The sequence below is a fragment of the Carcharodon carcharias genome, chromosome 15, assembly GCF_017639515.1.
Source record: "Carcharodon carcharias isolate sCarCar2 chromosome 15, sCarCar2.pri, whole genome shotgun sequence".
Classification (NCBI taxonomy): domain Eukaryota; kingdom Metazoa; phylum Chordata; class Chondrichthyes; order Lamniformes; family Lamnidae; genus Carcharodon; species Carcharodon carcharias.
Genome location: NC_054481.1, coordinates 6,571,673 through 6,597,827, shown reverse-complemented (window position 1 = coordinate 6,597,827; position 26,155 = coordinate 6,571,673). Strand labels below are relative to the sequence as shown.

At 43.7% G+C, this 26,155-nt stretch overlaps 1 protein-coding gene across 4 annotated transcripts in view; it reads right to left on the bottom strand.

Moving 5' to 3' along the window:
- The window catches only part of LOC121288046 (meiosis regulator and mRNA stability factor 1), a 56,346-nt gene extending 30,743 nt beyond the window's left edge, over window positions 1-25,603 (bottom strand). For 2 of the 4 annotated variants that reach the window (XM_041206309.1, XM_041206311.1), the window contains exons 1-8: window positions 25,529-25,603; window positions 12,301-12,514; window positions 10,208-10,873; window positions 8,030-8,201; window positions 5,059-5,282; window positions 4,510-4,627; window positions 3,918-4,090; window positions 2,914-3,342 (exon numbers count right to left, since the gene is read on the bottom strand). In XM_041206309.1, coding sequence (XP_041062243.1) covers window positions 2,914-3,342; window positions 3,918-4,090; window positions 4,510-4,627; window positions 5,059-5,282; window positions 8,030-8,201; window positions 10,208-10,873; window positions 12,301-12,453 — 1,935 coding nt within the window. In that variant the 5' untranslated portion in view covers window positions 12,454-12,514; window positions 25,529-25,603. Of the gene's footprint in view, window positions 1-2,913; window positions 3,343-3,917; window positions 4,091-4,509; window positions 4,628-5,058; window positions 5,283-8,029; window positions 8,202-10,207; window positions 10,874-12,300; window positions 12,520-25,528 lie in introns of all 4 variants that reach the window. The other 2 variants (XM_041206312.1, XM_041206310.1) reach the window with 2 other exon arrangements.
- Window positions 25,604-26,155: the final 552 nt, after the last annotated feature.

The following is a 26,155-nucleotide window of genomic DNA, read 5'->3' as shown; positions in this document are numbered from 1 at the left end:
TCCATAATGCTAAACTGGGATCTCTCCTTGCTTATGGCTGCATTGCTCATTTCCAACAATCTTTGCTTTTTTGTACTGATACAGTTAAATGCTGATTTGGAAAGAAACTGGTTACTAATTACAGAAATAAAGTCTGTTGCGTCACCAATACAAAAATTATAGAAAAAGACAATCTATTTTAAAGTTAACTTTGGAAAAACAATAAATGCATAATTTGATCACATCTTCACAATTTACAAAACAAACTTATTTCAGAGTGACCCCCTCACTTCCACTTCATCAGGTGAACACCAATATAGAATTCCAACAAAACTGAGCTCCTCCCTATTTTATCTCAACTCACATTTTAAAATGGAAAATCTCTACGACACTAAACAGCATTCCAATAAAATGCACGTTAGAATATAATATGTACAAGATTATCAACAATAAACCACATTTGTGGTCATGCACAAAATGTTCCAATCCACTGTTAAACATCCAATAAATAGAAGTTATTAGTAGCTTAGATTGAAAATCAAACAAAATCTTTATGGGTACCTAAGGAGCAAGGTTTCCAATATGAACAATATCCAAAGAATTGGATGAAGAGAAGTTTCAAAGTCTGACTAACAATACAGTACAAATAACGATTGTGAATGAAGAAACTGCATTTATAGTGTGCTTTATCAATCATGTACAATTAATTATTTTGAAGTCCAGTCATGTCAACCATGATGGCACCTATTTAAACACAGCAACATCTTGCAAAGTCCAATTTAATGTTTTTTTTTGTTGGTAGTGTTTGAAGGAGGAATGTTGCAAGGATGCAGAACTGGCATAGTTATCTTTAACATTCAACTGCGCAGGCAGAGGCTTAGTTTAATATTTCATAAAACATGTTTTTCCTTTAAACAAATGTAGTGAAAGCAATTGGTATTTGGCCAGTCACATTCTTCAAAAGAAACTGGATAAATGATCTAGTTTGCAATGAGATTATAGGGTTAACTATTAAGAGAGACAATCAAATGCTCCATGGACACAATAGTTGGAGTCTAGGGAGGAAGTGGTATCATTAAAGGAGTGGCAGTCCCCAGGGTTGAGATGCAAAAGGTGAACAGAGAGTTCACAGTTTACCATTATTTTGGGGGTTTAAGAATGTACTTTTTAAGCTAACGTGCAGGCAATTAGGTAGGCTAAGGAATGTTAGCACAGAGATAAAAACAAAAAACCGCGGATGCTGGAAATCCAAAACAAAAACAGAATTACCTGGAAAAACTCAGCAGGTCTGGCAGCATCGGCGGAGAAGAAAAGAGTTGACGTTTCGAGTCCTCATGACCCTTCAACAGAACTAGGTGAATCCACGGGGAGGGGTGAAATATAAGCTGGTTTAAGATGGGGCGGGGGGAGAGAAGGAGGGGGGGGTGTGGCTGTAGGGACAAGCAAGCAGTGATAGGAGCAGATAATCAAAAGATGTCACAGACAAAAGACTGTGACATATTTTGTCTGTGACATCTTTTGATTATCTGCTCCTATCACTGCTTGCTTGTCCCTACAGCCACATCACCCCCTCCACTTCTCTCCCCCACCCCCATCTTAAACCAGCTTATATTTCACCCTTCCCCTTGGATTCACCTAGTTCTGTTGAAGGGTCATGAGGACTCGAAACGTCAACTCTTTTCTTCTCCGCTGATGCTGCCAGACCTGCTGAGTTTTTCCAGGTACTTCTGTTTTTGTTAAGGAATGTTAGCCTTTATTGCAAGAGGATTTGAGCACAGGAGTAGTGAAGTCTTGCTTCAATTGTACAGAAGTTTGGTTAGACTGCACCTGGAGTACCTCCCCTTACCTCAAAGGATATTATTGCCTTGAAGGGAATGCAACGAAGGTTCACCAGACTTGTTCTGGGTAAGGTGGGACTGTCTTATGAAGAGAGACTGGGGAAACAGGGCCTGTATTCTCTAGAGTTTTGAATAATGAGAGGTGATCTCATTGAAACCTGCAAAATACTTAAAAGAATAGATTGGGGAGGGGGAGGGGGAGGGGGAGGGGGAGGGGGAGGGGGGGGGGGTGTTAATTTCAAAATAAAGCGGAGCCACTTAGGACCAAGATGAGGAGATATTCCTTTACTTAGAGGGTTGTGAATCTTGGAATTCTCTACCCAGAGGGCCGTGGGAGTCACTGAGTATGTTTAAGGTAGAGATTGGTAGATTTCTGATTAGCAATCACGTAAAGGGTTATGGGGATAGTGTGGGTAAAAGGCATTTAAGTGTTTGATCAGGCATGATCATACTGAATGGTGGAGCAGGCTCGATGGACTGAATGGCCTTCTCCTGTTCCTATGTTCTATACATTTCAACAGGAAATAGATTAGATTACAAATGCCTGTGAAAATTTACTCTTGAAGGACTGAATATTTCACTATCCACTTTCTCATGTTACTTCATTTCTTTGCCAGTTTTCTCTGCCCTGCCTCTTTCTGACAACAATAACTACTCTTTGGGATTGCTCTCCAGTACCTCTCCCAAGTGGCCATTAATTTTAATAGTGAGGGTATGTAAGTTTGTGGGGAGAAACACAGCTGAGCCCAATGCTCTTTTTATTGTTTGTCCACATCCATGCACTTCCAACAGGTTTACTGAATTGCAGTGAAGTGGGGATTGAACCTGGGACCTTACTAGTATGTGTCAGCATTTCACCACAAATACATGTCCAGTCACATTGCTCAATTTTTAACCTCAAATTACATTTCACTGACAATTGTGTATCACCACAATCCTCAAATAAACCACACCCAATGGTTTACATTGCTTTGGAGGCTGATATAGTTTTGTCTAGCGTTATCACACAATCTGTAAAAAGATTAGTCACAGTAATATTTATTGTTGTTCCCATGATCCCACATGTAATTTCAGCTGTATTAAACAAACAATTTACCTGTAAACTTCTGACATTGCTGTCTTTCAATGCTGATCCTTGGGGTGTATTCTTTACTGTAGAATTTTTACCATTCTGTAACTGCTCATCAAGGCCTTTGTTCCGCTGAGAGAGTTTTGTCAGCTTGCTAGCCTTTTTAGGGGATTTTGCTTTTTCAACTGCAAAGCAGTTATTTTTGCTCTCACAAAGATCTTTGTTTTTTGGTGTAAATGATACTAGGATCTTATTGCCAAAGACATCTTCATTTTCCATACGTTTCTGTGCACGCTCAGCACTTTCCTGGCTTGTAAAACGAAGGATTGCACTGCTACCAGTAATGCTTAAAACTTTTCCACCACAATTATCAGACAAACGACGCAGTCGGTTGCTTACTTGCTTGCTGTCTCTGTTGAGTGGTAAATTGTATGCATACAGAAGAGTATGGCATTGCTGAAGAGCAAGTAGGAAAGTGAGTAAGCAAGAGTATGAGAAAACAAGAGTGAAAGTGAAATCAAATTTGCTTTTTTTTTGTTAAGAATTGAATAATTCAGCAATATTCCATTGCGAATACACTTTTAAAAAAGCTGACAGAAGTTGTGGGATCCCACAATTCAATTACTTCCAATTGAAACATCACAACTTGTAAGTACCTGGGCTACCTTTCATTTCAGCGTGAAAACCTAAATCATTGTTCAGATATAAGTGTTGCAGGAGAAAGGCAACCTCACCAATGCGAAAAACAAATTAACAGACTGTACAGGTCTGTAAAGTACCCAAATCTACAAATATTAAGAGCTCCCATCAGAATCTAACAAAATATAGCCTTTTGGGGGAATGTAACATGTTATGCAAACTATTTCATAATAGGCTAAAGAGGGTTCCAGCTTGTTTAAACAATTGCAAAGAGAAAAGATAGGGCAAAATTGCCTAATGAACAATGCTGCAAGTCTCAAATGATCCATTAATTCTTCAGATTTCAGAATTTGTTAATTTTAATTTAAATTATTATTTTAGAAGACACTTACTGGCATTTTTTCTGGTAATCTCGGTGGTAAGTTAGAAACAAATTCCTCAAATTTGATATGCTTATGTGCATGTTGTAAAAGCGCATCTGAAACTTGGTTCTTATGCACCAAAATAATCTGAAAACCATGTCGATGTCGAAGGTCACTCAGTTCTAAGGCAAAGTTAACATCAGCTGCAAAATGATAAAGTCACAATTATTGAAAAGAATAAATTCTGACTGAAATTAAATTCTCACTCTTCTATTTCAAACTACAAAAGCCTGGACAAAGTTTCCTCAATGTTCACTCATTGTTCAGTACTTTACTAAGATATGTTTGTAAGGGGTGATGCAAAATTAAACTGCTAAACCATGAATACTTTGCAAAATTTGCCTTGATCTCCACCTAAGAGAATACGTGTTGCTGCTATGTTACATATTCATCCATTTTCATTACTGCATTCTGGATTTCCAACACCTAAAATTACAGAGACCCAATCCCAATTAATTTATAAATTTCACTGTGGCAACAACACCACTGAGCTTCTTTCTGGATCCCGTTCCTTTCCTGTGTTTCAAATGAAAATCAGAGTTTTGTAGCACTGATTACTTACAGGACACCAAAATAACAGTGGATGGAGCTGTGTGAGTGTCAGCAAATCGCCTCAAACTCTGTCTAAGTTTATCATCTGCAGCATTCTTTGCTGTTGCATTGATATGTGCAACTGTCACCTGCAAACACAGAAATGATAAAATAATACTAATTTTCAATCACTAAATCTCAGCGCTAAAAGGTACAAGTACTGTCTCATTCACATAACTCAGGGGGATGAATCAAGAATAGGAAGCGCGGGGGGGGGGGAGGGCGAGCGGGCAGAGTTAACTTAATCTGACATGATCAGACTGGACACCCGTTTTACAACTTTGAAGTCAAAAGAATATTAAAAAATTGGGGAGGTACTTATTTGAATGCAAAGGACATCAGCATATACTTACTAACCTTCCAAAAGTTTGAAATGCAAGAAGCATTCGTCATTCTTTCACTTTAAAAACCTTTCATGGCAAAGTACTTGTTTCTTATTTTTAAAATTAACAGCACATTATATTCCTTATATTCAGAAAGTACAGTTGACTGGTATTAGTGGGTTATACAGCTGTCTTACCTGGCAGTTGTTAAGTTCCTGAATGACTTCCTTGTTCTCTTTGCTAATATCACATACACACATGAATTCTGCCTCTCTGTGGCCTTGAAAAAATTGTTGACGGATTCGCTGTACTATTGTCATGGCTGATCGTCCTGTTGGGACGGAGCAATTTTCTATATCCCAAAACACTCCGATAGGAGGTAGATTCTCCTGCTGTCCTACAACACCAACATCAGGTGATCCTGTAAAAATCCATCCCAGAATTAGAACCACATTTTCCAGTGTACTTTCTTTCCCAGTAACTGTCACTGCTAACAATTAAAGCTGTATTCTCCTATCATTTTATTTTTAATTTAAAGCTAACACAAAAAATAGATAAAAGCAAAATACTGCGAAATCTGAAACAAAAAAAAATTGCTGGAAAAACTCAGCAGGTCTGACAGCATCTGTGTAGAGGAAGACAGAGTTAACGTTTCGAGTCCATATGACTCTTTGTCAGAACTCTAAAATAGAAAATAGAACTCTTCATTAAACCATAACTAACACCCATTAATCAGGATATCAGAAACATTTTGATATAAACAAGACCAAAAATAATCACAACATTATTAGTACAGTGCTTTAAGAAATGGAAGCCAATGTAACTAACATTCTGGAAGGGCATACAAAGGGAGTAAGACAACTACAAGGTATTTTAAAATCAATTTTATTTATACAACTGAAGTTTTAAACTGGCTTTCAAGCTTCCATTTGAAAGAAATACTGAGCGGAATCTTCCCTCCTGGAGTCTAAGTTTGGTGGCGAGTGCAGAAGTACAGTGATTTCCATTGTGGGGTGGGATGGCTGATCCATGCACGATCTTGTGCTGTACAGCTCATTACATATGCATCCATGAGGAACTCGCCAATTCTTGTGGCAGGGAGGGCAGAAAATTACCGTCCCTGTTGTTACCTCACGGGGTCAAAGGTCAGGTGCCATGTTTAAAGGCCACCCAGACAGCTTGCACTATCCCTTCCATCTTTGCCCAGCTACTGCTCAACACTTCCTCACTAACCATTCCACCTTTCCTTGGTCATCCTCCATGTAACTTGCACTGTCACCTTCCGGTCTCAAGTATGGGCCGGCATTTGCAGACACTCCCCAAATGCAGCGGCATCTCACTATTAATCATGGAAGAAGTCTACCTCGCCAGGTGCACATCACTTATGTGCAATCATGAATGTGACCATTCTAATTTCTCGCTGGCGGGGAACTTAATTTGGTGGGGGAACTTTTAATGAGCATGCATGATGTGCTAATGCATGTACAAGAGCTTCCCGACATCGATCGTTGGGGAGCTCAATCCACCTTTAAAAGTCCCGAGAATTTAATTGATAAAATTCATCCCACCATCGAGAAAACTATTTTTGGCCTCCTGCCAAATTAAGATCCCCGGCTGCTGCTGGCAGGACTGTAACATTTCGCCAACTATATCTTTTCCATTTAAAAGATATTTAAATAGAATTTAATAAATTTCCATTTAAATAGAAAGAATCTGACGGGTGATTATTGGTTTTTATTCTTTCAGCAGCACAATTCTAGAGGTTTGTGTTGTCTCCACCATTTTTCTTCTCAGAGTGCTTTGTATAGTACTCTTTCTAAGATCAGTTGAGTGTGAAAATCATGCCTAATCAGAATAAGTAAGATGGAGTATCAGTAAAAACAGATGGAAGATTAGGCAAACCTCTTGGAATTAATTTAACTCACCCATTTGAATGTAACAGCAATTTATGTTGACTCTAAATTGTGTGAACAACAAGCATAATGTGAGCAGTTCTCAGTGGCATGGGGGTATCAAATTGACTGATGGATGTCTCAATAATTTAGTAAAAAAGATGCAGCTTATTTCTTGGAGAAACATCTTCTAAAAAATCCATAAATATGACAATTCATTAATAATCAATAAATTAATCTTCAAAATGCTGGCTAATTAATAGGATACATTTTAATTTAGGAAATTTAAGTTAGGTGGAACTAAATGGCTTGATTTGAGGACTAATTAAAAATTGAATACAGAATGATCAGTAGTTAATAGCAAAATGCCTAATCTTCCATCTGTTTTTACTGATACTCCATCTTACTTATTCTGATTAGGCATGATTTTCATTCTCAATCGATCTTAGAAAGAGTACTATACAAAGCACTCTGAGAAGAAAAATGGTGGGGACAACACAAACCTCTAGAGCACACCTTGTGCTTGTCACTCCATGGATATTACTAAAGTTGACCGCAGAATCTTCTTTAGCCTGCTCCCATGATAGCTCAATTAATAACTGCACCTGCCACTGTGGAACTTCAGATTCCACTTTTGATCCTAGTCTATGCTGAGTGAACTGTGCTCAGGCAGGGTGACAATACAGGTGCTATAATTGCCCTATGCAATCGTACGCTGGGGCAAGGTGAATGGATTGGAAGAGAGGGGTGGGTGGGTAGTGAGGTCAGTCACAGTTCCTGCTCCTTATCACTATTCAGTAACTCCCCCTGTGCATTTTAGGTGGAGGGAGGATTGGGTTTGGTTATGATGCCTCCCTCATGTTTGTGTTGCCTGCTTGCCGATGAACAATCATCATTCTTGTTTTTGAAAAGATACATCAAGGAAATAGAACTTATAATTAAAGGGCTCTCCATATACATGTGTGAACACATATGTATATGTAATATATGTGTAACAAATAATCTAAGTCCAGTTGTTGGCTCATCTTAGTAGTCAGTTTATAATTCAATAACTTTGGAGAGTGCCAATCATATGCAATGTAGCAGAGTCTCCAAAAACTTGAAATACTTCATCTGACGACTCCTTCTCTAAGTGGAGAGAGTGTGGGTTGTGGTGTCAATGTAGATTTATATAATGGTTGATCATGAATTATTGTTATTTTCTTTTAAAAAAAAAGTTAATATCAATGAGAAAGAGTACTAAAGCATAAGTTAAGATAATACTGCAATCACATACCATACTTTTGTGGCTGGAGGCCCAAGCTTCCTGTTGTTAAAACTGGTGTCTCTGCAGTTTGACCTTCAATTTGAACACCATTGCACAAAGACATGGGTACTGGAACAGACTGTGCAGGTGGAGCAATATTTGGCCAAATCTTTGTAACATCTATAACAGGATGTCTAGGTGGCTGCAAAAGGATTAAAAAAAAAACAAAGTATGACAACTCTTCAGATTACATGCAAAGCAGCCTGCTTTAACTTTTTGAGAAATTCATACAAAAGTATTATTTCTGCAAATAAATTAACAGGCAATAGGTATTTTGTGTAATAGACAAACCAGATTACATTATTCTATGCAGGTTTCTGCTTTTACAATACCAATTGTCAGTCAGTCATAGTTTAAGAAAGAAGTCCACATTTGAAAATCAACTGCAAATTTGTTAGAATGCACAATATCCGAAAATAAAGTAGTACATTTTTTTTTATTTCACCAAATTATTTACCCAGTAATATGGTTCTGTATTAAAATGCATTTATATTTTAAAGCAGCTCAGCACCGCTGAATATTTAAGGGGACAGTAAGTACAGATCAGGGGCTGAATTTTTGTTCCCAGGTCCTGATCTCATGAGATGAAATGCAAGTTGGGAACACACAAATGCTGGCAGCGGTACCCACAGGGAGATTTTGGAAGGGATTGCCCATTAAGTGGCTAGCTCTGAGAGCCCTGTCCAATTAAAGACAGTGGGTGTGGTCCAAAATCTGTAGGGCCAATAGGAGGCAGTCCAGCACTGGAATATCATGAGCACCACTGAGTAAAGTGGATGCTGCTACTCTAGGTAGGGAGAACAAGAGGATGCCTCAAGATGAAGGCACTCTCTGAAGACTTCTAAGTGTATGAAATTAAAATATGGCCACAGCTGTCAGATCATCATTGTGATGGGGAAGCTCCTCCAAAAAGGGCCTACAGGCCCAGCTGTGAGAGAAAATTACATGCTGCATGCTTGGAGCTGGGCTGATTGGAATTCCCTCCCATTTTCAAGAGAGGTTATCACAGTTTCTTCCTGCGCCTTTCTTTGCATCCAATTGGAGAACTGAATAACAGTTTTATTGCACAGGGCTGAGCACAGTGAATAGTGAGCAAAAGGGAAGAAAAAAATCTCTAAAAAGGTTACACTCCAGAATGGTCCAATGGGTAGACATTCAGTGTTGTACAAAGCCAATGGAGGAGGAGGACTGTCATACCTAATTTCAATCCACCAGCAGTACAGTCTCTAAGATTATCCTTGGAGTTGCTGGACTTTGAAAGTTTAAAAAAAAACTTTGGTTCCCACTTGTAATCTCTGCTCCTTCCCATAAAGTGCACCGTATGGACATCATGATTAGGATAGGGTCACGCTTGGGCATTATGGCACACAGCCCACTCTCACAATGGTTAACAGCCTGCTACTAATAATCAACTAGGTTAATTATTGTAGATGCATCAGTATAATTGTACACTGATGTCTATTTTAGAATAGAGGATAGTAACATGTGGGGGAGGGAAGGGATGGAATAAGATTTCACAAAGGTCACTTAATAGAGTGCACACATTGGAGAAGGTGAGGAAACAATTAGCAGCCACAAGCAAGTATTTCAAGTATACATGTATTACAATTTTAATTATATCCATTTACAGATAGGTATGGCTTATGTTTTGACATACTTGACATTCATGCAGTGAAGTGACTCTTTGGGAAGGCCAGGTAGTGTTAATGTTTTCCCAGTTAACAATTAGGATTCAGCTTAGAGGATGAGGTTGTGCAGAACAGCAAAAGCAAGGAAAATTTGGAATTTGTTTGGTTTGGGGTTTTTTTTGCAGAACAGTATTGATGATGTGACTATACTGTGAACAATTTTCTGTGCCATCACATTTTTCACATTTGCAACATCTTTTCTGACACAATTGAGTGCTACAAGTGCATCATAAAAATCCTCCACTGGTTACTTGCAGACTGCATAAATAATTTTAGAAGCCACACATATGCAATAAAGATTAAAACATCTCAGATAAACTGAACGTTTTGCTCATGTGCAAACTCGTCAGCATTTCAAAATTGAATTTAAGTTTGAAAGTTAAAGAATTGAAACTATTTCTAAATATACACTTTTCATCGTTTTATCTTTGAATCAAATAAATTGTAAAATTATACTAACCTTGTTTAAACAATCATCACAGTAATGTGAACCCTTCAGAAACATAGGTGCCATGTGAAAATGTAAAGAGTTAGTGCAAACACGTTTAGGTAGCTCAGCTTGATTCACACGATCTTCCAAGTGCCCTCTAACCCCACCTGTGAGTTCCATGCAGGAAAAAAAACTGGATGCATTGTAGCTCTGTTGCATAGGAGTTTGATGCTGCTTGTGGACACTGCTGTGGAAAGGCTGCAGCTGTTTGAAGAGATTTCCACAACAGGACAGATGTTGGGAAAGAGGTGGCTGAAGCTGACAACCAGAGACAGTATTCTCTATACAGGGTCCAGCTAAACGGTCATTAGTTACAGCCACCTTACAAGATTTTGATGAATGGAAAGTAGGCCTTGAGCCTACCTGACGTGTGACTGTTCCAGCATTTGTGTGTTCTAAAGCTCCAGCTTTTACAGAATGAATGCAACCATCACCATTGGGAATTTGGAGGGAGCAAGAAGCCTCATTGCCACAATGAGGACAGCAGCTTACTTTAGTGCCAGTTGACTGCTGCTGTTGAAAGGCCTGAATGTCAGAAGGTGGAGCACTTGCAAATAAATTAGAAATAGCATGATGGGAGGGAGGTGGAAAATCCTTCAACTCTAACTTGGATTTGTTGCTCTCCATGCAATTTTTCTAGAAGAAAAGACAAAATACTCATGATTAGTATCTAAATTTCTGGTACTCCAACAGTATACAACAGTTCCTCCAATACAAAATATACTCAAGATTTATGTTATGTTTCATTCACTAGTTTTAGAATCTGCATTTGGAAATAATACAATCATTTCCTTTCACATGAGCAAAGATTGTTACAAAAGAATTCACACATACTAAGAGGAAAGTATCAATGCTTACATTATGGAAATGATTGTAATTACTAATTATATTGTCCTACTCTAAATGTCCATAAACAGAGAAGAATCAAACAATTCAACATTTAAAGTATTATTTACAAAGCAGTACATGCAGGAATATGATGGTACAGAGTTAACAGATTTGTTTGTGTAAGAATTTTTTTCTTTTCTTTGCTTTCAAGTTAGGGCACAGTATCTGTGTACCAATAAATAAATGTGTTTTGTTGGGTGGAGGTGTAGTTGTGGCTGAAAGAAATATCATAATTAAAGATCAATATTAGTGAAGAATTTCCACTCCTTCCTCCTATTTCTAGCCACAGTAAATTATTTGAGCTCTGAGGTCCCATCTAAAGAATTCCAAGTTCCTAATTATTTTTCTACATTGTAGAGCCCTAATTATGTAAAATAATTATTTTTCATCACAATTATTACACACAAATCATCTTGTGTAAATGCATCGGTTTCCAAGCTTGGACAGCGGTGCAGTCACTCAATAACTTATATATAAAAATATAATATATCTAAAAGTACCCATTTCAAACTTCAGCTATTGTTCCAGCAGGTAACACTATGTGACAATTAACTTTACCAACTTATGTCACAACTACAGGTATTACACAGAATTCTGTGACTCACTAACTGAGATGAAAGGCAACAAAACAATAAAAATTATTAAATAGAGCTCTCTAATTTCCTTGAAATGAATCTATTATGGTGAGGGAATCAATTGTATTAAGCTTGTTATAAGTGGCAAGTTTGCTTAAAAAAATTGTTTACATGGTGATGAACACTGCCCATAAACGGGCAATGTCTCTGCTGCCATGGAGAACACTTACAATGACAAAACTTACTTTGCACCTCTGCCAATTTTTTTTAAGGTTACTCAACAACAGGATGAACTATTATGAATTTACACAGCTGACACTAAGCATATTCATTAGATTTTCAAGAAAACTTCAGTGAAGCAAAATGAAAATGATTCTAGTCAATGTTGCAGGATGCCTCAACCATTATGAAAATTATAATCAAACATTGCTACCTTCCTACTGGAGTGCTCAACTTCAAAACATGCACGCCACTTGTGGGAAGCAGAAAAACCTTGCTTGTACCGAATACAAAATCTTACCACTATATTTAATAAGCAAATCTATTTGTGTTACATGTATGGAAAGGTAGTAAATATCATAGGTTGCAATGAGAATTTACCGTTTTGCCACTAGTCGGCAATATCTGTTCAACTGTTGAAAAGCAATTGGAGATTTTCCAGAGCCACGGTTTGGAAACGCCGCCATCATCATCTGGTTGATTCAGCCATCCAACAGGCCTACTGCAGGAATTCTCCTTTCTGTTGCCATCCATTATATAGCCTTACATACCTCCTCAGCATCCTTTCATCCGTCCTTCCTTTCATTCTTCCTTCCTGTACTTACAAAAACGTAAGCAAATATTGTTCAGAAGGAAATAGCGAAGCAGCTGCATCAGGTTTTTGTCTTGCATTTAGCCTTCCCCAGCCTGCACTACTTTCATCTACATAACACAAGCTTAGGACCTGCGACAAGTCAACATTATTTGGTTAACTTCTTTACATGATTATTAGTACTATAAAGCAAAATGCTAGCTGAACACAACATATACACTCACAAAGGAACAGTGGTACAAATTAAGAGTTGCTTCCTCCTAGTCAACAATATTGGGACGTGAGATAGTTGTGTCAACAACAAGATATACCTTTCAACGTAGATGTGAAGTAACAAATAAAGTTAGTGAGACAACTAAATTTACTGCTGTGTGTCTGTAAGGCTTTCAGAATTTTTTTTTTAAGTTAGATACATTCTACAGGGTGTAACTAATATCAGGTTCGAGACTCCACACTCCACAGCATAGTCTTCTTGCAATCTTTATTTGACAGTTACAAGCAGACCATATAATACTGTAGTCTGAGACACAACAGTACTTTTGCAATCTGAATCAATTATATCTCACATGTTCCTGGTGGGGTGTAATCATTGAAGCTGCTCATAGGACTATTTAACCACTAAAATCAGAAGAATTCATTAGCACTGGCACTTTTGCTCCTAGCTGGATCATATCAAGTAAAAGGGAGGCAACCCTGTACTAAGCAAAACTAAAACTAACAAATATACTTCTGTTCAAAGTACACCCATTAAAACAAAGACTGCTCTTGGTGTCAGCTATTTCATCAATGACATCATATTCTACAGCTAATATTTTATTAGATTAAAGTCTGTTGATTCTTCTGTTCTGTGTTTCTTGGTAGTACATCATTCATACTGCATGAGAAAAGGGGTGTTGATTGATTGGCAAGTCAATTCTGATTGGTTGAGGCAATGCCATGGAGAATGCAGCAGGGCACTATTGTCCTCCATGCTTCTGCTTAATTCAAAAAAGGCACAATACCGGCACATGTTCTTGTTTGCCAGCACCCCTTTTCTCACGCAGTATAAATTGTTGCTCCCTTTGAAATTTAGTACTCTTGCATCTGTCCTGATAAGTGCAAGGAGGAAAGCTTGAACAACAGCAGAAATGGCGGAGGATGATCCTTTGAATGCGGAGGCTGGTGGGGTGATAAGTGAGGATAAGGGAGACGCTATCATGTTTCTGGGAGGGAGGAGAAGGTGTGAGGGCGGATGCACGGGAGATCATCCTCCGCCATTTCCGCCAACTCCAGCATGATGCCACCACCAAACACATCTTCCCTTCACTCCCCCGGCGGCATTCCGTAGGGATTGTTCCCTCCGGGACACCCTGGTCCACTCCGCCGTCACCCCCTACTCCTCAACCACTACCTATGGCACCTCCCCATGCCCACGCTAAACATGCAACACCTGCCCCTTCACTTCCTCTTTCCTCACCGTCCAAGGGCCCAAACACTCCTTTCAAGTGAAGCAACATTTCATTTGCATTTCCCCCAACTTAGTCTACTGTATTCATTGCTCCCAATGCGGTCTCCTCTACATTGGAGAGACCAAACGTATACTGGGCGACCGCTTTGCAGAACACCTGCGGTCTGTCCGCAAGAATGACCCAAACCTCCCTGTCGCTTGCCATTTTAACACTCCACCCTGCACTCTTGCCCACATGTCTGTCCTTGGCTTGCTGCATTGTTCCAGTGAAGCCCAACGCAAACTGGAGGAACAACACCTCATCTTCCGACTAGGCACTTCCGGACTGAATATTGAATTCAACAACTTTAGATCTTGAACCCCCTCCTCCATCCCCACCCCCTTTCCGTTTCTTCCCCCTTCCTTTTGTTTTTTCCAATAATTTATATAGATTTTTCTTTTCCCACTTATTTCCATTATTTTTAAATCTTTTATGCCCTGCTGGTCTTTCCACCCCACCCCTACTAGAGCTGTACCTTGAGTGTCCTGCCATCCATTCTTAATTAGCACAGTCGTTTAGATAATATCACCACCTTCCAAGCCTCTTTGTTCTTTTGTCTGTGACATCTTTTGATTATCTGCTCCTATCACTGCTTGCTTGTCCCTACAACCACACCCCCCACTTCTCTCACACGCCCCCACCTTAAACCAGCTTATATTTCACCTCTCTCCTAATATTCACTCAGTTCTGTTGAAGGGTCATGAGGACTCGAAACGTCAACTCTTTTCTTCACCGCCGATGCTGCCATATCATGAAGAAGGACTGAATTATATCAGCTAAACTTCTGCCTAATCAAAAAAATCTTATGCACTTTTACTCATATCAATTAAATTGAAGACTTAAGCAACCAATGTTTACAACCTACTACATTGCTATATAAATTACAAAATGGCTACCTTTACTGTAAATCTCAAAACTCAATGTTACTGCTTTAGGGTGAACCCACTATGGCTGTGATACTTTAATATGAAACGGGGTCATGCTTTGCTGAACTTAATGTTGTCTGTTGCAAATCAGAATCCAAACTATTGGAAGTTTTCGAATAATTATGTTGCCAATTGTATTATTGTTGCCTATGTAGAAATTACAAAAGAACGCAGTTATTAAAATGTCATATTATGTCCTTGCAATCCTTGGCACCTTTAAGGTGACCTGAAAATGAAATGGTCCATCAACAATGTTGCATTATTAATGATGTTCGAACAATGGCTGGGTTTGTTTAATACAGAGTTTGATGTGGAACAACAAACAGAATCAGGCATCAGAAATAAAACTGTATGTACTGGCTTAAGAACTAAATTAAACTCAACAAACATAACAAGGATCATGGAGAGTAGATGACAAAGTGGAGTTGAGACCACAACCTGATCAACCATGATCTTACTGAATGTCAGAGCTGCTTTGAAGGGCTAAATGCCCTACTCCTGCTCCTAAGTCCTATATTCCTATGTAACTGAGCAATTCATATCACATATCATCAAAAGACTCCTCTCTTAGTGCAACTGTTGTCTTCATTGTAATTCATCACAATTAATGGAAAAGCCAATCTAATAGCTTACAATGTTCTCATCAAATTTCACAATCTTTTCTGCTTGATCCTCCTAATGTTTACAGTGTTTACCATCTCCTTTTTCCTTGACAACATGATGGGTAAGGTCAGCTATGACAGGGCAACATTAGAACCCTTTGAAGTCCACAGTGGGATCAAACAGGATTGTGTTCTGCCACCAACACACTTTTGACACATTCTCCCCTTTGCTACTTTCATATGGCTTCAGGTTGTCTACTGAGGGGATCTATTTACACATCAGAACTGATGGAAGGCTGTAATGCCTTGCCTGCCAAAGATCCAAGACTAAGGTGCACCAAGTCCTCATCAGAGATTTGCTCTATGTTACATTAACATTCCATAAAAAGGAACACTTTCAGCAGCAAATGGACAGACTCTCTCATGCCTAGTGTTTGGTTTGACCATCAGAACAGAAAACAAATGTCATTGTCCAGGATGTTGTCATATTGCCATCTATCAGCACTGACAATGTGACTCTGGAGGTTATTCATAGCTTCACATATCTAGGCTCTATAATCATCAGCAATCTGTCACTTGATGCTAGAATCAACATAGGTATTGCAAAAGTTGCAGCTGTTATGTCCAACCTGGCTGAGAACGCCAAACTGAGTCTACCAAGCCTATGTCCTTAGTGCACCGCTCCACAAGTCCTAGGCAGGAGAAAAGCCTGAACAATTTGCACCTTTGTTGTCTCAGGCATATCCTTCGCATTTCTTGGCAGGACAAGGTCACCAGCTCAGCATTCCTGAAGTAGACTAATTCATTAGCATATAACTGTTTTGGCTTGGCCACGTTCATTGGGTATACAGCTGTTATCTATCCAAAGACGTTCTCCATGGTGAACTGGCCACTGAATAATGACCAACTGGGCATCCACACCTTCGCTACAAAGACACCTGCAAGTGGGGAATGAAGATGGCGGACGCTTGACACTGACAACTGGGAGACAGTCACTCACGGCCTTGACCTCTGTAGGCCGACTCGTTTGGAAGGCATTAGAAGAGGCAATCAGAAATAAAAGCTCAGCTGGCCAAGAGAGGCCAAGAAAGTAGATCAGTGAATCATGCACCTTTTCAGCAAATGAGCCACACCACACGATACTTAACAGAGTTGACCATGGTGCTAACGCCTCACCTTACAAGATGGAAGGCTGCCACTGGTCCCAAAATAAATTTTTAAAAACAGGTTTTAAGCCATTACTAGCAGAAAAAGGTAGGGGGAGAACAAATGGAAAGGTTTACAAGTGGAGGTTAAATGACAAAAGGAATGATGGTGCAAGGTAAAAGGAGATGGTAATAGGACTAGTAAAGAAACAAAAAATGTGTCTAGATGTGTCATTGTAAATGAGAAAAGCAGAATGACCAACAGTTGCCATCCAAAATAAATGGGGGCCAAGGTTATGATCTGAACACAATGTTAAGTCTGGAGGGACTCAAAGTGCCCAACTGAAAGACGAGCTTTTGGTCCTTGAGCTTATGTTGAGCATCACTGGAATAGCAAAGGAGACCGAGGACAGAAAGGTTAGACTAGGAGATATTGGACTATTAAAATGACAAGTCCTTTCTGAACTATCGATATCTTAGGCATCTGAGTTATGAGGAGAGATTAAATAGTTTAGGATTATTTACTTTGAATGATAAGATTCAGGGAGCATTTTTCAAGATTGTTGAGAAAATGGACAAAATAGTACCCAATAACATATTCAAAATTGCCATAAATTCTAGAACCAGTGGATAAAACTCAAGCTTAGAAGAGGGAAGATGTGCAGACTAATTTATGCAACAAGTGGTGAAGATGTGGAGTGAATGGCCCAGAAGGTTAATTAAGGCAGATAGGTGGGGGAAAAAAATTAAGGAAAAATGTTCCAGCATTTGAGGGAATGGACGATCCAGATCTGCTAATTTCCAATATTTCCCTCTGTGACACTCTGGTCCACTCCTCTATCACTCCTAACACTTCATCCCCTTCCCACACAATTGCAGGTGTAACACGTGCTCCTTTTCCTCCTCCGTCCTCACCGTCAAGGCCCCAAACACTCCTTCCAGGGGAATCAGTGATTTACTTGCATTCCTGGCAGTGGTGTAGTGGTATTGTTACTGGGCAAGAAATCCAGAGACCCAGGGTAATGCTCTGACCCATGTTCAAATCTCACCCTGGCAGATGTATGTCCTTTTGCACCAGCAAGACATACCCAGCAGAGGTGGCGGCACAGTGCTATACAGTCGGGAGACAGTAGCCCTGGGAAACCTCAATATCGACTCCAGGCCCCATGAAGGCTCATGAGGTCAAACATGGGCAAGGAAACCTCCTGCTGATTACCAAGTACCACCCACCCCACTCCTCAACTGATGAATCAGTACTCCTCCATGTTGAACACCACTTGGAGGAAGCACTAATGGTTGGGGACTTCAATGTCTATCAACAAGAGTGACTTGTTAGCACCACTACTGGCCAATTCCTAAAGGACATAGATGCTTGACTGGGTCAAGAGGGAAAAACATACTGACCTCATCCTCACCAACCTGGCTGCCTCAGATGCATCTGTCCATGACAGTATCGGTAGGAGTGACCATCGCACGGTCCTTGTGGAGACAAAGTCCCACTTCACATTGAGGATACCCTCCATTGTGTTGTGTGGCATTACCACCGTGCTAAATGGGATAGATTTCGAACAGATTTAGTAACTCAAGACTGGGCATCCATGAGGTGCTGTAGGCCGTCAGCAGCAGCAGCAGGAATGTACTCAACCACAATCTGTAATTTCTTCGACCGGCATATCCCCCACCCGACAATTACCATCAACGTAGAAGATCAACCCTGGTACAATTAAGAGGGCAGGAGGGCCAAACTAGAGTCAATAAGAATCAGGAGGAAAACTCTTCTCTGGTTGGAGTCATACCTAGCACAAAGGAAGATAGTTGTGATTGTTGGAGGTCAGTCATCTCAGGTCCAGGACATCACTGCAGGGGTTCCTCAGGGGTAGTATCCTCGGCCCAACCATCTTCAGCTGCTTCATCAATGACCTTCCTTCCATCATAAGGTCAGACGTGGGGATGTTCACTGATGATTGCATAATGTTCAGCACCAATTATGACTCCTCAGATACTGAAGCAGTCCATGTCCAAAAGCAACAAGACCAGGACAATATCCAGGCTTGGGATGATAAGTGATAAGTAACATTTGTGCCATACAAATGCTAGACAATCACCATCTCCAATAAGAGAGAATCTAACCATTGCCTCTTGATATTCAATGGCATTACCATCAACGAATCCCCCACTATCAACATCCTGGGGGGTTACCATTGGCCAGAAACTGAACTGGACTAGCCGTTTAAATACTGTGGCTAAAAGAGCAGGCAATAGGCTTGGAATCCTCTGGCGAGTAACTCACCTCCTGACTCCCCAAAGCCTGTCCATCATCTACAAGGCACAAGTCAGGGGTGTGATGGAATAATCTCCACTTGCCTGGATGCGTGCAGCTCCAACAATACTCAAGAAGCTTGACACCACCCAAGTCAAAACACCCCACTTGATTGGCACCTCATCCACAAACATTCACTCCCTCTACTATCGATACATGCTGGCAGAAGTGTGTACCATCTACTAGAAGGACAAGGGCAGCAAACACATGGGAACACCACCCTCTGGAAGTTCCCCTCCATGCCACACACCATCCTGACTTGGAAATATATCACTGATCCTTCACTGTCACTGGGTCAAAATCCTGGAACTCCCTCCCTAACAGCACTCTGGATTCACCTATACCACATGGACTGCAGGGGTTCAAGAAGGCAGCTCACCACCACCTTCTCAAGGGCAATTAGGGATGGGCAATAAATGCTGGACTAGCCAGCAACTCCCACATCCCATGAATGAATAAAAAAAAGTCTACAGTATTCATTGCTCACAATGCGGTTGCCTCTATATTGGGGAGACTAAACACAAAGTGGGTGAATGCTTTGTGGAATCCACAAGCATGACCCCAACCTTCCTGTTGCTTGCCATTTCACTTCACCTCTTGTTCTCATGCTCACATTTCTATCCTTGGTCTGCTACAGTGTTCCAGTGAAGCCTAGCGCAAGCTGGAGGAATAGCACCTCATCTTCCAATTAGGCACTTTATAGCCTTCTGGACTCAACTTCAGACCAATGATTCTGTCCACCATTTTGATTCTCCCCTTGTCCCTGAAAGTGCTAGTCTGTCTCTTGTTCTCCATGTTTTGCTTTCAAGTAGTGCTGACCCTTTTTCTGCTATTAACACATTCTGCTATTTCAGACAGTTCTGACCTTTATTCCGCTATTTTAGTCTTTAATACTATCATTACCACTCCCTTTGTCTTGTGTTCCATGACATCTTTATCATTTAATCTCTCCTGACCTCCAACCTACCCCTGGCCTTCTATTTTGCTCCAATTGCCCCACGCCCTCCTTTTTCAACAGCATAAAATCCATCACATTTCTACCTCTCTCCAATTCTGAAGAAGTCATATTAGACTCAAAACGTTAACTCTGCTTCTCTCTCCACAAATGCTGAGAGACCTGCTGAGTTTTTCCAGCACTTTCTGTTTTCATACTGGTAATGATTACTTGGTTATTGTCACACTAATGTCTGAGTTTGTGAAAGACATTTTACAAATATAATTTTTTAATTCCATATATACAAAATACATATACAAATGTACTATGTTTCCCTGCATGAAATTATTAGAAATCAAGTTTGATATTGCTTTAGTTCAGGGGAATGTGCAAAATGCACTAGAATTTAATCTCATTCATATGACAAATTGTGCTTTAATCCATCAGTGTATGTGTTATACATTACTCAGGGAGTCCATGTTGCTGTGGCAATTTGCAGTTTTATATGCATGTTGTAGTCTGGAGCTATGGATAGTGATGGTAGAGGCTCCATCACATGGCCAGGAATCTCTCCCACTCTTACCACCTGTCACTGGCATGTTGGAAGGATTTACAGATTGATTCTCAACCTGTTTGGCTGCATTGTGAACGTAACTTCGTTGGCTAGCAAGCCCTGGGGTGGGACTGGAACAGCTTCTGGCTCAGAGGCAGGGATGCAACGACTACACCACAAGTCCTCCATTTTAATCCACCAACTGCCATTCAACTTACTTTCTTTACATTCAAATTTGAATTTTTGGCAGGACTTCATAATATATAATACATTTGTGCATAACCAAGTCATATTTAGTTGGTACATGTTAAGACAATAACACATCTATTTGCTCAGGTTGTGTTAATCAGCTTTCATGGGCCACCCCTGTTAGGGCACATTTTGGCCTCCATTCAGACATTACAATAACCTGGTTGGCTATTATCAAATATCAATACAGGTTCTACAAACTTTGAGGTACTTTCCTGATCACCAACTAAAGAGGCAGAGGGGACAGAAACTGTCACTGACATAATATAAGCCACATGACATGTTTATCATTATTTTTTGGCAAATTTCTCATGTAGGAATTAGCTCTTTGAAGTACAATTCCAAAAGGAACCAGCTACCCTCTGATTCTTCGATCGTTCTTCATTTATAAACCTTGACAGTGGCGTTGACAGGCTATGCAACTACACAAGGCATCACAATTGAGCCTGATCCTGTTCTCGTCAGACATCCACATACACTTCCAGTACAGGTCACTGGACCACAATCAGAAAAGACAGCCCCGGCCCATTTTCCTTCTGTAACCCAAGAGAAAATCTGCGACTTCAGCAGACATTTGTAATCAAATCTAGAATGTTCCCAATTTTTATGGCCAGGCAACACAATACGTACTTATAAATTTAAGGTAATCAGGCAGAATCAATGTGGTTTTGTGTAAGGGAAATCATGTTTAACTAATTTATTGGAGTTCTTTGAAGTAACATGTGCTGTGGATAAAGCTGGGTGTACTGTACTTAGATTTTCAGAAGAGATTTGACACAATGCCACATCAAAGGTTATTGTGGAAAATAAAAGCTCAGGGTGTAGGGGGCAACATATTGGCATGGATATAAGATTGGTTAGCTAACAGGTAACAGAGGGTAGGCATAAATTTTCTGGTTGGCAGGATGTGGCGAGTGATGTGCCACAGTGCTGGGGCCTCAACTATTTACAATTTATGTAAATGATTTGAATGCAGGGACCGATGTTGTGGTTGCTAAATCTGCTGATGACACAAAGATAGGTAGGAAAGTGTGTTATGAAGAGGACATAAGGAGGCTACAAAAGGATACAGATAGGTCAGGCGAGTAGGCAGAGAGATGTCTGGCAAATTGAGTATAACTTGGGAAAATGTAAATTGTCCATTTTGACAGGAAGAATAAAAAAGCACATTATCTAAATGGTGAAAGATTTCAGAGCTCTGAGATTCTGAGGAATCTGGGTGTCTTAGTGCATAAATCACCAAAGTTAATCTGTAAGTGCAAGTAATTAGCAAAGCTTAACATTTACTGCAAGGGGAATTGAATAGAAGAGTAGGGAGGTTGTGCTTCAGTTATACAGGGCATTGGTGAGGCCACATGTGGAGTATTGGTCTCTTTATTTAAGGAAAGACGTAAATATGTTATAAGCAGTTCAGAGAAGGTTTACTGGACTAATACCTGGAATAAGCAGATTGTCTTATGAGGAAAGCCGTACAGGCTTGGCTTGTATTGCCTGGAGTACAGAAAAGTAAGAGGCGACTTGATTGAAACATATAAGAACCTGAGGGGACTTGACAGGATGGATGTGGAAAGGATCTTTGCTCTCGTGGGAGAATCTAGGCTAGGGAACACAGCTTAAAAATAGGGGGTTGCCCATTTAAGACAGAAATGAGAAGTTTTTTTTTGTCTCAAGAGGGTTGTGAGACTTTTGAGGAAGAGAATTTCAGGGTCTGTGAAGATCCCTAAGGCAGAGTTAGGTAAATTCTCGATAAGGCAACGTGGTGAGAGGTCATCGGGGACGGGCAGGAACGTGGGGTTGAGGTTACATTCTGGGCAGCCGGGATCCTTATTGAATGGCGGGAGCAGGCTCGAGGGGCCGAGTGGCCTAACTCCTGCTCTCTCATTCAACGGTCCTCGACAAAAGTAAAGTTACCAGAGGTTCGGGTAAAGCGTTCAGACTTCGCTAAATTACAGCGGCGTTCCTGAATAAAACAGACTGGCGAGGATCCGACTAAAAGTAAAAGCTCGACTTCCCGCGGGGGGGGGGGGGTTCCCCGACTTATGCAATTCGTCGCGCAACCAGGGGATAACTGAGCCGAGTACTCTTCCCGAGAATCGGGCCGGGAAACACAAAGCACAGCCTGCGAAAGGAAGGAAGGAAGATGTTTAAAAGGGAAGGGGGGAGGGAGATGGGAGATTGGGGGGGATGGGAGATTGGAGGGGGTGGGAGATTGGGGAGGTGGTGGGGGGAGAGATTGGGGGGGGGGAGAGAAGGGGAGATGATGGGGGGAGATTGGAGGAGATTGGGGGGGGGTGGGAGATTGGGGAGGTGGTGGGGGGAGAGATTGGGGGGGAGAAGGGGACATTGGAGGATGGGGGGAGAGATTGGAGGATGGGGGGAGAGATTGGAGGAGGGGGGGAGAGATGGGGGAGGGGGGAGAGATGGGGGAGGGGGGAGAGATGGGGGAGGGGGGGAGAGATGGGGGAGAGATGGGGGAGGGGGGGAGAGATGGGGGAGGGGGGGAGAGATGGAGGAGGGGGGGAGAGATGGAGGAGGGGGGGAGAGATGGAGGAGGGGGGGAGAGATGGAGGAGGGGGGAGAGATGGAGGAGGGGGGGAGAGATGGGGGAGAGATGGGGGAGAGATGGGGGAGGGGGGGAGAGATGGGGGAGGGGGGGAGAGATGGGGGAGGGGGGGAGAGATGGGGGAGGGATGGGGGAGAGATGGGGGAGGGATGGGGGAGAGATGGGGGAGGGATGGGGGAGAGATGGGGGAGGGGGGGAGGGATGGGGGAGAGATGGGGGAGGGATGGGGGAGAGATGGGGGAGGGATGGGGGAGAGATGGGGGAGGGGGGGAGGGATGGGGGAGGGGGAGAGATGGGGGAGGGATGGGGGAGAGATGGGGGAGGGGGGGAGAGATGGGGGAGGGATGGGGGAGAGATGGGGGAGGGGGGGAGGGGGGGGAGGGACGGGGGAGGGGGGGGAGGGATGGGGGAGGGGGGGAGAGATGGGGGAGGGGGGGAGAGATGGGGGAGGGGGGGGAGAGATGGGGGAGATGGGGGGGGGAGGGAGGGAGGGGGGAGATGGGGGGAGGGAGGTGTGGGGGAGATGGGGGGAGGGGGGAGATGGAGGGAGGGGGGGAGGGAGGGGGGGAGATGGAGGGAGGGAGGGAGGGAGGGGGAGATGAGGGAGGGAGGGAGGGGGAGATGAGGGAGGGAGGGAGGGGGAGATGAGGGAGGGAGGGAGGGGGAGATGAGGGAGGGAGGGAGGGGGAGATGAGGGAGGGAGGGAGGGGGAGATGAGGGAGGGAGGGAGGGGGAGATGAGGGAGGGAGGGAGGGGGAGATGAGGGAGGGAGGGGGAGATGAGGGAGGGAGGGGGAGATGAGGGAGGGAGGGAGGGGGAGATGAGGGAGGGAGGGAGGGGGAGATGAGGGAGGGAGGGAGGGGGAGATGAGGGAGGGGGAGATGAGGGAGGGGGAGATGAGGGAGGGGGAGATGAGGGAGGGGGAGATGAGGGAGATGAGGGAGGGAGAGATGAGGGAGGGAGGGAGGGAGAGATGAGGGAGGGAGAGATGAGGGAGGGAGGGAGGGAGAGATGAGGGAGGGAGGGAGGGATGAGGGAGGGAGGGAGAGACGGGGCGATGAGGGAGGGAGGGAGAGATGAGGGAGGGAGGGAGAGATGAGGGAGGGAGGGGGAGATGAGGGAGGGAGGGGGAGATGAGGGAGGGGGAGAGGAGGGAGGGAGGGGGGAGAGGAGGGGGGAGATGGAGGGGGGAGATGGAGGGGGGGAGATGAGGGAGGGAGGGGGGAGATGAGGGAGGGAGGGGGGAGATGAGGGAGGGAGGGGGGAGATGAGGGAGGGGGGAGAGGAGGGAGGGAGGGAGGGGGGAGAGGAGGGAGGGAGGGAGGGGGGAGAGGAGGGAGGGAGGGAGGGGGGAGATGGAGGGGGGAGATGAGGGAGGGAGGGAGGGGGGAGATGGAGGGGGGAGATGAGGGAGGGAGGGAGGGGGGAGATGGAGGGGGGAGATGAGGGAGGGAGGGGGGAGATGGAGGGGGGAGATGGAGGGAGGGAGATGAGGGAGGGGGGAGATGAGGGAGGGGGGAGATGAGGGAGGGAGGGGGGAGATGAGGGAGGGAGGGGGGAGATGAGGGAGGGAGGGAGGGGGGAGATGAGGGAGATGAGGGAGATGAGGGAGGGGGGAGATGAGGGAGATGAGGGAGGGGGGAGATGAGGGAGGGAGGGAGGGGGGAGATGAGGGAGGGGGGAGATGAGGGAGGGAGGGAGGGAGGGGGGAGATGAGGGAGGGAGGGGGGGGAGATGAGGGAGGGAGGGGGGGGAGATGAGGGAGGGAGGGGGGGAGATGAGGGAGGGAGGGGGGGGAGATGAGGGGGGGAGGGGGGGGGAGATGAGGGGGGGAGGGGGGGGGGGATGAGGGGGAGATGAGGGGGGAGGGGGAGATGAGGGGGGAGGGGGAGACAACATCTTTCCAATGGCTGCGGTAAACAAAGCCACACGGGGAGCTCGGATCTGATCCGCACCGACCCCCAAGGCGCCGGCACTGCCAGATGGGACGTTTAACCAGCGGACTGAATCGACACGATTAAAATCAAAACACTAGAGCGGTGGGTTTTTGGGATTAAAACGGGCCTTTACAACCGAAACCAGAACCTCGGACGCAGAAATGTGTTGTTTATTCCCCTCCCCCCCACCTCCAACCCCCTGAACTGCAGACCCGCACCCACTTGGCACCAACTGCTCGATCTGAAACATGTTCCCCGTTGTGGGCCCGGGGGCCCCGGGGGCCGGGGTCAAGATCCTTACCTGCTTCAGCCACCAGACATTCCCGCTTCTCTCTCTCTCTCTCTCTCTCTCTCCAACAACCGCCCCACCGCCACCACCCCCACCCCCCCCCCGACTCCAACACACACACACACACACACACAAAACTCCCAACTCTTCCCCCACTCCAGTCACCGCCTCGGAACCAGCTGCCGCAAACCGGGTTGCTGCCGCAAAGCGCTGCGCGGACGCCGCTCTGGGGTTTCTCGCCCTGCCTGGCAGGGGCCACGTTGGCAGTTGGTCCCAGCGCGCGAGTCGGCGAGCGAGAGAGAGAGAGAGAGAGAGAGGGGTTTGGGTGGGGGGGGGGAGAGAGGGTTTGGGTGGGGGGGGGGGAGAGAGAGGGGGGTTTGGGTGGGGGGGGGGAGAGAGGGTTTGGGTGGGGGGGAGAGAGAGGGTTTGGGGGGGGGGGGGGGGAGAGAGGGTTTGGGTGGGGGGGAGAGAGGGGGTTTGGGGGGGGGGGGGGGGAGAGGGTTTGGGTGGGGGGGAGAGAGAGAGGGTTTGGGTGGGGGGGGAGAGAGGGGGTTTGGGTGGGGGGGGGAGAGAGGGGGTTTGGGTGGGGGGGAGAGAGAGAGGGTTTGGGTGGGGGGGAGAGAGAGAGGGTTTGGGTGG